Source organism: Somniosus microcephalus, chromosome 12 (assembly GCF_052327205.1).
Source record: "Somniosus microcephalus isolate GS21.2 chromosome 12, FLI_Smic_1.0, whole genome shotgun sequence".
NCBI lineage: Eukaryota > Metazoa > Chordata > Chondrichthyes > Squaliformes > Somniosidae > Somniosus > Somniosus microcephalus.
In genome coordinates this window covers 73,319,345-73,332,385 of record NC_140998.1, presented here as the reverse complement: position 1 = coordinate 73,332,385, position 13,041 = coordinate 73,319,345, and the positions used below count along the sequence as shown (strand labels likewise).

Below are 13,041 nucleotides of genomic sequence, written 5' to 3'. Positions count from 1 at the left end.
ATTCTCATCTTCCATCTTTCACTTCCCATAAACTTCAGCTTATCCAAAACTGTGCTGCCAGTATACCATCATGGACCAAGTGCTGCTTGCCCATCAACTCCTTCCATGCTGACTTACATTGGTTCCCAGTCCTCCAACGTCTCAAATTTAAAATTCTCCCTTACTCTGCCACCAGCTTTTGCCTCACCATTGGTGGTGATGGATTCAGCTGCTTCATTGCTACTCACTGGAATTTCTTCCCTAAACCCTTCCACCTACCTCTCCTCCATCAAGGCTTCTTAAAACCCACATCTTTGACCAAGCTTTTGGTCATCCCTTGTAATCCCTTCTTTGCCTGTTTTCTTTATGTCTCTGTGAAGTACCTTGGGATGTTTTTCTACATTAAAGGCAGTATATAAAAGCACCTTGTTGTTATCCTTCATGATCTTGAACACCCCTATCAAGTCATCTCTTAGTCTTCTTGGGTCTGGTGAGAAAAGTCCTAATTTCTTTACTCTCTTCATAATTGTGATCCCTCATCCATGGTAACATCCCAGTGTTACACTGCACCTTTTCGATTGCTTTTGATATTCTTCCTATAATGGAGTGCCTATAATTTTCTTCAGTCCTGTTTCTCAGCACACATGCACTCTTCCCCTCTGATTTGGGCCTAGTGCGTGTCCCTCCCCTTCCTCATCTGGCAGCAGATACTTCAGACAATATGTCCCTGTGCTCTGAAAGTCTGTTCCTGCACCCATGTCTCTCTACCTTCAAACATCTCCTCAAAACTTACCGCTTTGACCGCCACACCCTTGGTCACCTCTCATCATTTCCTTTCCACTTCCTGTCCAGACTCTCTCAACTCTTATAAAGCACTTTGGGACATTTGTTACGTGAGAGTTGTTGCGTACATGTAAATGATTTAATTTGAGGATGTTAAGTGGACAGTCAGCACATTTTGGAGATGAGAAAAAGGGTCATATAATTTTTGAAAGAATAGGTTTTATGGACATGAATGATGCTGTCATATTGTTTATTGATAAACTGTGGAATAAAACTTGCCCAACAATTGTAGATCTGATGCAGATTGTTTATCTAGTTACCAACAACAGTTGCAGTTGTAGCTAGTGAAGTGCCTAACTATTCACTGGATTGCTCTTCCTTCCTGGCCAAAAGGTTGTGCCTGAAAGTGAGTAATTCTTAGAAGAGCTGAAAATAATGTTAAATTAATTGTTCACACTTATAGGAATGTTTGATCTTTCAGATAATCTTACAGCTAATCATATTTATCTGTATAATTTATACTACGCCTCCATTTTCTTGTGTTTCAGGTTTTAGAGGATAATGATTATGGGCGAGCTGTAGACTGGTGGGGCCTTGGAGTTGTGATGTATGAAATGATGTGTGGTCGCCTTCCCTTCTACAATCAGGACCATGAAAAGTTGTTTGAGCTCATTCTAATGGAGGAGATCAGATTTCCACGCACTTTGTCACCTGACGCCAAATCTCTTCTTTCTGGGTTGTTGAAGAAAGATCCTAAACAAAGGTGTGTGTCAGCTTTTTCTGGGTTGCAGTCGCCATATAATTATAAGCAATCCCACCAGCAATGCTTGCAAATCTGAACAATAGCTGCACACCGTTCGAGGTGGAAAGCTGATACTATCAAAGTTAAATTTTAAACTTCAGTTGAGAAATTTGTACATTCTCCTAGCACGCACACTTTTGAAATGTCACCGCTAATTTATATTTATATAACTTCCTTTACCAGCTATGAATATTGCCTCTGCCATTTTAACATATATAACTTGTATAACTAAGTTTTTCAGGAAGAAAATGGCATTTAAACTGAGGCCTCATCTGCCTGCTTAGGTGGAAGTAAAAGATCCCATTGCTCTATTCAAAGAAGTGTATGGCAGCTCTCCCGGCGAGCTGGCCAACATATTTTTATCCTTCAGGCAACAGCACCAAAACTGATTATCTGGTCAATTATGTCATTGCTGTTTATAGAATCATAGGAATTTACGGCACAGAAGGAGCCCATTCGGCCCATCGTGTCTGTGCCGGCCGTAAAAGAGCTATCCCGCCTAATCCCACTTTCCAGCTCTTGGTCCCATAGCCTTGTAGGTTACGGCACTTCAAGTGCGTATCCAAGTAGTTTTTAAATGTGATGGGGGGTTTCTGCCTCTACCACCCTTTTCAGGCAGTGATTTCCAGACCCCCACCACCCTCTGGGTGAAAAAGTTTCTGCTCAACTCCCCTCTTATCCTTCTACCAATTACTTATATCTATGCCCCAGTTATTGACCTCCCTGCTAGGGGAAATAGGTCCTTCCTATCCACTCTATCTAGGCCCCTTTATAATTTTATACACCTCACTCAAGTCTCCCCTCGGCCTCCTCTGTTCCAAAGAAAACAACCCCAGCCTATTCAATCTTTCCTCATAGCTAAAATTCTCTAGTTCTGGCAGCATCCTTGCAAATCTCTTCTGTACCCTCTCTAGTGCAATCACATCTTTCCTGTAATGTGGTGCCCAGAACTGTACACAGTAATCTATCTTTGGCCAAACTAGTGTTTAATACAGTTCTAGCAACGCCTCCCTGCTCTTATATTCTATGCCTCAGCTAGTAAAGGAAACTATCTCGTATGCCGCCTTAACCACCTTATCTACCTGTCCTGCTACCTTCAGGTATCTGTGGACATGCACTCCAAAGTTCCTCTGTTCCTCTACATTTCCCAGTATTCTACCATTTATTGTGTATTCCCTTGCCTTGTTAGACCTCCCCAAATGCATTACCCCACACTTCTCCGGATTAAATTCCATTTGCCACTTTTCTGCCCACCTGACCAGTCCATTGATATCTTCCTGCAGTCTATAACTAACTTCCTCACTATCAACCACATGGCCAATTTTTGTATCATTTGCAAACTTCTTAATTATGCCCCCTACATTGAAGTCTAAATCATTGATATATACCACAAAAAGCAAGGGACCTAGTACTGAGCCCTGCGGAACCCCACTGGAAACAACTTTCCAGTCACAAAAACATCTGTCTACCATTACCCTTTGCTTCCTGCCACTGAGCCAATTTTGGATCCAACTTGCCACTTTCCCTTGGATCCCATGGGCTTTTACTTTTCTGACCAGTTTGCCATGCGGGACCTTGTCAAAAGCCTTGCTAAAATCCATGTAGTCTACATTAAGCGCACTACCCTCTTCGACCCTCCTCGTTACCTCCTCAAAAAGTTTAATCAAGTTGGCCAGCTCGCCGGGAGAGCTGCCATACACTTCTTTGAATAGAGCAATGGGATCTTTTACTTCCACCTAAGCAGGCAGATGAGGCCTCATTTAAATGCCATTTTCTTCCTGAAAAACTTCCCTTAACAAATCCATGCTGAATGTCATTGATTAATCCATGCCTTTCAAATGACGATTAATACTGTCCCTCAGAATTTGCCCACAACTGACGTTAGGCTGACTGACCTGTAATTACTTGGTCTATCCCTTTCTCCCTTTTAAATAATGGTACAACGTAAGCAGTCCTCCAGTCCTCCGGCACCACACCTGTAGCCAGAGAGGATTGACAAAGGATGGTGAGAGCCTCTGCTATTTCCTTGCTTGCTTCTCTTAACAACCTGGGATACATTTCATAGAAACATAGAAGATAGGAGCAGGAGTAGGCCATTCGGCCCCTCGAGCCTGCTCCGCCATTCAACGAGATCATGGCTGATCATCCAAATTCAGTACCCTGTCCTTGCCTTCTCTCCATATCCCTTGATCCCTTTAGCCTTAAGAAATATATCCAACTCTTTCTTGAATGTATTTAATGAACTGGCCTCCACTGCCCTCTGTGGTAGAGAATTCCACAGGTTCACCACTCTCTGGGTGAAGAAATTCCTCCTCATCTCTGTCCTAAATGGTTTACCCCTTATCCTTAGGCTGTGACCCCTGGTTCTGGACTCCCCGGCCATCGGGAACATCCTTCCTGCATCTAATCTGTCTAGTCCTGACAGAATTTTATAAGTTTCAATGAGGTCGCCTCTCATTCTTCTAAACTCCAGCGAGTACAAGCCCAATCGACCCAATCTCTCCTCGTACGTCATTCCTGCCATCCCAGGTATCAGTCTGGTGAATCTTCACTGCACCCCCTCCATGGCAAGAACATCCTTCCTCAGATAGGGCGACCAAAACTGCACACAATACTCAAGGTGTGGTCTCACCAAGGCCCTGTACAACTGCAGCAAGACATCCTTGTTCCTGTACTCAAACCCTCTCGCTACGAAGGCCAACATACCATTTGCCTTCTTAACTGCCTGCTGCACCTGCATGCTTACCTTCAGCGACTGGTGCACTTCCCCTTCTCCCAATCTATTGCCATTCAGATAATAATCTGCCTTCCTGTTTTTGCCACCAAAGTGGATAACCTCGCATTTATCCACATTATATTGCATCTGCCATACATCTGCCCAATCACCCAACCTGTCCAAATCATACTGGAGTTTCTCGGCATCCTCCTCACAGCACACACACCCACCCAGCTTTGTGTCGTCTGCAAACTTGGAGATATTACATCTAGCTCCCTCGTCTAGATCATTATATATTGTGAATAGCTGGGGTCTAAGGACCGATCCCTGCGGTACCCCACTAGTCACTACCTGCCACTCGGAGAATGACCCGTTAATTCCGACTCTTTGCTTTCTGTCTGCCAACCAGTTCTCTATCCAAGTCAAAACCTTGCCTCCAATCCCATGTGCCTTAACTTTGCACGCTAATCTCTTATGCGGGACCTTATTGAAAGCTTTCTGAAAGTCCAAATACATCACATCCACTGGTTCTCCCTTATCTATTTTACCAGTTACATCCTCAAAAAATTCCAGTACATTAGTCAAGCACGATTTACCTTTCATAAACCCATGTTGACTTTGTCCGATCCTGTCACTGTTCTCCAAGTGTTCTGCTACTACATCCTTTATAATGGACTCTAGCATTTTCCCCACTACCGATGTCAGGCTCACCGGTCTATAATTCCCCGTTTTTTCTCTACCACCTTTTTTGAACAGTGGGGTAACATTAGCTACCCTCCAATCCATGGGTACTGTTCCAGAGTCTAGCGAATTCTGGAAGATGACCAGTAATGCATCTACTATCTCTAGGGCCACTTCCTTAAGTACCCTCGGATGTAGATTATCAGGCCCTGGGGATTTATCGGCCTTTAATCCCGTCAATTTCCCCAACACCATTTCCCTACCAATACTGATTTCTTTCAGTTCCTCCCTCTCATTATACCCTATGTTCCCCGACATCTCTGGGAAGTTATTTGTTTCCTCCGTTGTGAAGACAGAACCAAAATATGTATTTAATTGGTCTTCCATTTCTTTGTTCCCCATTATAAATTCCCCTGATTCTGACTGCAAGGGACCTACGCTTGACTTCACCAATCTTTTTCTCTTCACATATCTATAAAAGTTTTTACAGTCAGTTTTTATTTTCTCTTTAAGCTTACTCTCATACTCTATTTTCCCCCTCTTAATCAATCCCTTTGTCCTCCTTTGCTGAATCTTAAACTGCTCCCAATCCTCAAGTTTGTTGCTTTTTTTGGCAAATTTATATGTCCTCTCTTTGGATCTTATGTTATCCCTAATTTCCCTCGTTAGCCACGGTTGAGACACCTTTTTTGTTTTATTTTTATGCCAAACTGCGATGAACAAATTCATCCGGGCCTGGCGATTTATCTACTTTCAAAGATGCTAAACCTCTCTCATTATGTTTATCTCATCTAATATTTCACACTCCACCTCCTTAACTACAATGGGACCTTGCTGTGTGCAAATTGACTGCCGTGTTTTCCTACATTACAAGTGACTGCACTTGAAGTGCTTTGGAACATCCTAAGGTTTGGGGGAGGTGCTAAGAAAATGCAAGTTCTTTCTTTTGAAAAATATATATTAATACTTATATGACCTGGAAACACTTTATTAATTTGCCTTAGAAATTTTGGGTGGGATTAAATTTAACTTTTGATAAATATTTGATCGAATGTAGAATTGTGATGTTTCAAATTATTTCCCTTTTACTTGTTTTGTAAAGAATTCCTGATCCAGGCATAACATGAACTCTAAACAACTATAAAATGTTGCTAATTCAGTTGGTAGCACACTTGCCTGAGAGTCAGAAGGTTGTGGGTTCAAGTCCCACTCCAGGGACTTGTGCACATAAAGCTAGGCTGACACTCCAGTGCAGTGCTGAGGAAGTGCTGCACTGTCGGAGGTGCCGTCTTTCGGATGGGATGTTAAACCTGCGCTCTCAGGTGGACATAAAAGATTCCAAGGCACTATTTTGAAGAAGAGCAGGGGAGTTATCCCTGGTGTCCTGGACAATATTTATCCTTCCATCCACATAACAAAAACAGATTATCTTGTCATTATCACATTGCTGTTTATGGGAGCTTGCTGTGCGCAAATTGGCTGCCGCGTTTCCCACATTACAACAGCGACGACACTTCAAAAAGTACTTGAGATATCCGGTGGTTGTGAAAGGCGCTACATAAATGCAAGTCTTTGTTCTTTAATTACTTTGCTGTTATTGGTCAGTCCAGTATTTTCTATTATTTTTATACACAAATGCCTTTTCTGAACAAAATATCTTTGAGTAAGAAAATATTTTATTTGTGTACAGTTATAGTCTAAGTGATTAATTAGGCTGATTGATTAGAAATCTGACATTGGTGTTTGGTGGGGAGGAGATGTCCACAGCGCAGCCAGTGTCAGAGCAGTGAGTGACTGTCCGCAGCTTCAGGATTTCCGCGTTTAGTTGCGCATGCGCTAGATCCTGATGTTGCGGTCAGTTTCCGAGGGGTAATGACAGCGAATGTTTGGTAGTTCGCCGTCATTACCCACTGCAAATTCCGGGCCAATGTTTCTGTCTAATTTCAGCTCTACTTTCACCCATCTGTGCATGCAAATTCTTATTTGGATATTATTTGGCTCATAATTTTTTTTTCCTTGCGCCTCAAGACATTTTTCTATGTTAAAGGTGCTACATAAATGCAAGTTGTTGTTGTTGTATAATCTGTTTTCCTCACTAGGTTAGGTGGTGGCTCTGATGATGCAAAGGAAATAATGCAAGACAAATTCTTTGCTGGAATCGAGTGGCAAGATGTCTATCAGAAAAAGGTGATTGAAAAAATGTTCTATTTGACCTAGTCACTCGGTTTAGACCATAGATGCACAATTTATTGAATAAAAGGGGTCTGAATATATCCATTTGAGGATGAGCGTATTCCCCCATCCCATGGGGAAATGCTCAATTTGCACTGATATATCCCTCAATGGTATATTCAGAATTGGGGCCTAGCTTGTATGCAGGGATCACAAATGTAAACCTACATCCTACCAAAGCCCCACAGCACTATCTGTTTAATTCTGCTTTTTTTCTGTCCTTTCTTTGTACCTCTTTTCCTGTTGTTAGCCGCTTCTTTCTCACCACACCATTATCTCATGCTGGTCAGGGGGAGTTTGATTAGGAGGCTGGACAAGTGAGCAGGTTCTCTGCGAATGATGCGGCAAAACAACAGCAAGAGTGGCTAAGCTACCCCGCTAAACCAAACTGTTGCAGCAGGGATACTCTTCTTGGGTTAGGGCTGAGATACTGAAGGGATATTTACTAGTCCTAGCCCCTTTAGGGCTACCCTGGATCAGGTGTATTTCTCAGATGTTCACTTTCAACTAAAGTTTGAGGTAGTCGTATCCTAAAGATGCTTAATTGGGTCTAAAGGTCCGGGCTATCTCTCCCTAAAGGAAAGGAACAACTCGAGAATGTTACTGTCCTCCAGATAGCACTTTTAATAAGTTTAGCTAGATTGTAACATCCCAGATATTATGAGGGTCCAGAGATCTCCCCCAGAATTCTGTAACTCTTCACCAAAGAGTGTACAGAAATTGAGTTCACGAGTTATTGATACAGAAGACTTATGTGAGACAATTCTAAAAATATATAGAGATTTATTAAAGAACCAACATGCAATTTACAGTTGGTGACTCAGTCAATCACAACATTAACAGTTCTAAAAAGAGAAAAAATACTATCTTTTTAACAGAAAATCTTACTTTTAAATCTTAACTTTGCTACAGTATTTATAGTTCTTAAAGTTTTCTATAAAGAATATCCATCAATATCAAATACCTTTGATCCCCGAGGTACAAAGAGTTGGAGACTGCAGAGCTATCTCTGTAGTCGAGAATCGCTTTGCCCGATTAAAGCGAGTCTGATATCCCATTTGAGAGTTCAATATTTATACCCTTTTTCAGTGGTATTTCCTTTAAAGTTTCTGCTGATGCAAGTTAATTATCCCTATTCATCTTTCTGCCTACCTCTGCAATTCTTACTGCTACATTAGCCAGACTCTTGTCTCATCTCTAGGTGTTCTAGGGTCACCATATAGAACGGTGTGAAAGGCAGGTGTTCCTTATTTTGTCATCTTTACGAGGGTAGATGTTCCTTATCTTATGTGCCATCTTTACGAAGTTTAAATTAGAACACCTTATCCAGGGTGAACCATTGTTTTTGTTCCCAAAGGTCAGCCTGTCTGAGCCATGCACCTTCTGTTTCAATAAGGTTATTTATTCAGGGTCAACAACTGTCTTATCTCAATAGCCAGAATTCTTTCATAGCTATTTCAGAGTTCGGTTTCTAAATTTCCAAACCCAGTTGGTCATGTTTTAATAAGGCCAGAATTCTTTCATAAGATAGTGTATTTTTCTGAATAGGTTATATGGCTCATTCCTTCACAATACATTGTTGGGGTAGAATAAAAGGAGCATAGCCGTGCTATACCTGAGCTGGGGTGCTTGATGCTGGCACCAGGTTCTTGAAATGAAAGGTGTTCCGTTCCCCAGCACTAACATCCCTTACATTGGTGAGCATAAAAAAAGGAACTGATTATGTGTTTAACCTTAGATTAAAGCCCACATTCTGTGTTTCTGTAACGCTGTTCTGTGTAACCAAATTATCACATTTTTATTCCAGTATTAACTGCAACTTGTGTATTAGATTGTTTCTTTATGATGTAAGTACGATAAAATAATGACATTTTGTATATTCAACAGCTTACTCCACCATTTAAGCCTCAGGTGACATCTGAGATGGACACAAGGTACTTTGATGAAGAATTTACAGCACAGACAATAACGATCACTCCGCCTGATCGAGGTATTCTGACTTGCATTTTTATTGTATATTTTTGAACTCGTCGAGATGAACAGGGATGTTTTTCATTTTGTTGTACTGATCAGTTCCAATATGGGAATAGATGCTATGTGAATCTCCCCTTGCATTGCTCTTTCTAAACCCTCATCTCAGAAGTTATCTACTGATTACTTTGAATGTGTGTCTGAAATGATTAGTCAAACATTAAAAAATGTAACATTTGTGATGTAAAATGACCTGTGTCTGCTGTTATTGATGAGGCTCTTGTGTTGAACAGATGGCAGTATGGAATCCATAGACAATGAGAGAAGACCACACTTTCCCCAGTTTTCTTACTCAGCCAGTGGAAGGGACTGAACTCAACTGCCTTCAAAAAAAAAAAAATAATTGAGAAAAGAAAGCCAGATTGGATTTTAAGAACTTCTTATCAGAAACACAAGAGAGGTTATCAGACTTATCTGGCTGGTTTATCCAACTACATAATGTTTGTAGGTAATTTGGGGGAAAAAAAATGTTGGTTGTTTCGATGAAATCTTTCCTTCATTTGCGATACGATGATGGCAAATTAGCTGCTTTTTAAAACTGAAATACTGGCTCCTATGCAGTAACTTAATTTTAAGTGAGCAGTCATGATGGCATGCATTTAGAAGGCACGAGTATCATTTTGATTGACAGCAGAGTGGTAATTGATATTGTACTTTGAACTGAACTCTCTTTTATTATCTCTACATATTTATGGTCTGCATTGAAGGTACCCAACTTAGCAAATAGATTTAAAATTCTGTTTCAGTAAACCGCTCATTGTAATCGATTTCTTGCGAGATATTTTCTTACCTATAAAAACTAGGTAATGATCAGTCCCAGCCCTTTCTATTGGTAACGTGTATGACAGATCTGACTAATTTAGTAGCTAGTGCAATAAGTAAACCTCTAAGTCACAGACAATTCATGAAGCTTACTGGTCCAATGTACTTTAAAGGACAAAAGTAGCCTGGAGTCCAACCAGAGCTTCTCCTGTAATATGTTTACCTCTTCTAAAATGCACAAACAACAAATGGCCTGAGTGAGGCACAACAACAGCTGCAGCAGCAGGAACTTTGCTGTAGTTTGTGAGAAAAAAGATCGAATCTGGAACAAGATCCTGGATTTCAGTTTTAAACATCTGCTGAAATCCGCCACTGAAGGATGCAACTTGTTCCTTTTTTTAAAAAAAAAACACTTTACTGACTGAAATACATTTCACATAATATTGTTTTGTTCTTGTGCCAGTACCCTTGCCATTTCTTTGACACTTGCTGGGCATCATTGGACGTCACTTCCACATTTTGCTAATGTCACTTATCAGTGTTTTCAATTAGATCAATTGTGTCAATACCATATTTAGTAATTTAATGTTTGACAGTGAATGTTGAGGAATATTGTTTCCCCTTTTTATGTTTGTTTCTGTATATGATTGTCCTGCAATGGAGCAGAAAAATCTCTCTCTTACTGTGTCCAAACTGTAAAGAATCTGTTCAGTCATCAGTCACATTCCCTTAAGGTTGCTTACTTCCATTCTAGCTCCATTAAAACAGCTGGGCTGAAGCTGCAGGATTGAGCGAGCAGTTAATACAGCATTTGTAGAGTGAATATTCTACACCGACAGCATTTAAAACACTCAGTATTTCCTGTTTCCCTCATGGCATTGGAGGGTCCAAGATAATAACTACCCAACTGGGTGTTGGTAAACAAAACCAGTTACCACAATTTTGTACACTGTACTGTAGTATTTTTACATGTATAATATACCATTTTCCTTTAAAAATGAACAAATAAAACAGATATAACATCTGAAGTCTATTTTCTTTGTATGCTGACAATTCCTTCCCATTTTAAATTGTGTACTTGTGTGCATCAAATAAACTTACCAGTGGACAACTAGCTGGACAGTGTTCCTAAGATCACACAAAATGTTAAATCTATCTTTTTAAGAATATTGAGATTTTTTTTTAATCGCAAAAGTTTGTGAATAATCTCTTGGGTTTAAACAGTGGATACCTATCTGAATTCAGGAACAAGTAGATTGGCTAATGATGTAACAGGGAGGAAGAGAGAAGTAATTAGGATCCAGTAGCAGAAATATCCAGCAAGTTTGTAACCTGCACAGTTGCACCACTATTTGTAGTACTTGACAGAGCTTTGCACTGTGCTTGGTTGCACACTAATCATCATCATTTATTAAACTCTCCAGTTATCACCAGGCAGCATCCATAACATACATTTTTAATTGTAATTGACCAGCCAGGTTTGGCCCAATTAGTCGGGAAAAGCTCCAACATGAATTTCTATGGGTATTGGTGTTGTGCCCAATATTTCAAACAATACTTTAAAATGCCCAGATTTGTCGATCTTTTGTTTATACATTTCCCTCTGAAACTGCTTGTTTGATAACCAACTTGTTAAGCTTACTGCATGGGTTAAATACTTCTTTCCTCAGGTTCTTCACTCAAATTTTCATTGAAAAGGTACAATTAGTCATTTTTCTTTGCAGTAAATAAATGCGCAATACATATTTTTGTAAGTAAAAGATTAACCTACACCATGTGGTAGTTTAGCCATCGCCATTTGGCACTTAATTCAGGTCCAGGTGGTATGACAGACAGACCATATTCTCTTGAGCTGCTAGAATGTGACATCTGTTCAGCAACCAGATGTTAATTGTAGTGAAGTTCAGACCACTTTATGTTGAACCTGAGTATGTGAAAGGATTCAACTGGAACAACCATACAATAGAACACACTGCTTTTTATTCCATTTAAGTATTCTACCATGTACTTCATTACAGTATGCTTTCTTTATAGTAGAATGAATGCACTTTCTCTTGGTTTTTTGTGTTCACCCAAATATCTTTCAGACTAAAACCATTTTCCATTAAATTAGGACTGAAACATATGTCTATATATATTTCCATAATTGCAGGCCAAATTCATAAGCGGAATAATACTACAGATCTAACATATACTTCTGCCATTTAACCTTTCCTCTCTTTAATTTAGTCCTGCTCTTCCTTCCCTGTGCCAGCCCTGACTTGATCATTGGCTAGGATCGGCCTGTCCTTGTGCTACTGTTGTGCACTCACTTGAATCTGGAATTTGCTGCATAGGTAGCAATGGCTGCAAATCAACATTCAGCTGGTCCGTGGCACAGTGTTAACATCTGTATCTGACTCTCTTTTAATAGGCAGAGATATGGTGCTACATACCTTTACAATGATTCTCTAGTAACTTTCATGTAAGATATACCAGACTACCCTGATCGCTCAGCTGTGTAGACTAGGGAGATGCCAGGTTCAATCTCGGGTCTGTACTGAGTTAGTTGATGTCCGTTAGAATAGAAGGAGGTTCATTATATTTGGTCTCAGTACTTCCCACATCTGATATTTACTGCTCCTGCTGGAAGTATATGTCTGTGGACATTGGCGGAGAATTGGTTTGGGCCTAGATGGGATGATTGAACAGCCTTCTGAAGGCAGCTTGCAAATAACCACTTGGATGAAGTACTAGAGGTTGACTATGGAACCATATCCCATAAGGGGGTCACCACCTTCCAGAGATTTTATTTACATACTAATTATTTTAACTGCATGCCCTTTCCTGACGTGTAGAACATCCATTCATAACTCTGCTTGTGAAATGGGTATCCAGGATTGCTTGTAATGATAAGTATGGAAGTTCATGAAAAGGACACAGCAAAGTTAACGCAAGTGTATTTTGGTCATTTTTAATGTTTTTTCTGCTGGTATTTGGGTTCTTGTGAGCCTTGATGCAAATTATTCTAATTTGTTTTAATTTGATCCCCAGTATCACTATGGGCAACAATGGG

General features: G+C 40.3%; 1 protein-coding gene across 3 annotated transcripts in view; it reads left to right on the top strand.

Annotated features, from left to right (window-relative positions):
- Nucleotides 1–11,010, top strand: part of akt1 (AKT serine/threonine kinase 1) — a 127,605-nt gene extending 116,595 nt beyond the window's left edge. For 2 of the 3 annotated variants that reach the window (XM_086003113.1, XM_086003114.1), the window contains exons 11-14: nt 1,311–1,525; nt 7,061–7,148; nt 9,081–9,183; nt 9,458–11,010. In XM_086003113.1, the coding sequence (XP_085859239.1) occupies nt 1,311–1,525; nt 7,061–7,148; nt 9,081–9,183; nt 9,458–9,537 (486 nt within the window). In that variant the 3' untranslated portion in view covers nt 9,538–11,010. Of the gene's footprint in view, nt 1–1,310; nt 1,526–7,060; nt 7,149–8,741; nt 8,891–9,080; nt 9,184–9,457 lie in introns of those variants that run through there. The other variant, XR_015080225.1, reaches the window with a different exon arrangement.
- The last annotated feature ends 2,031 nt before the right edge of the window (nt 11,011–13,041 follow it).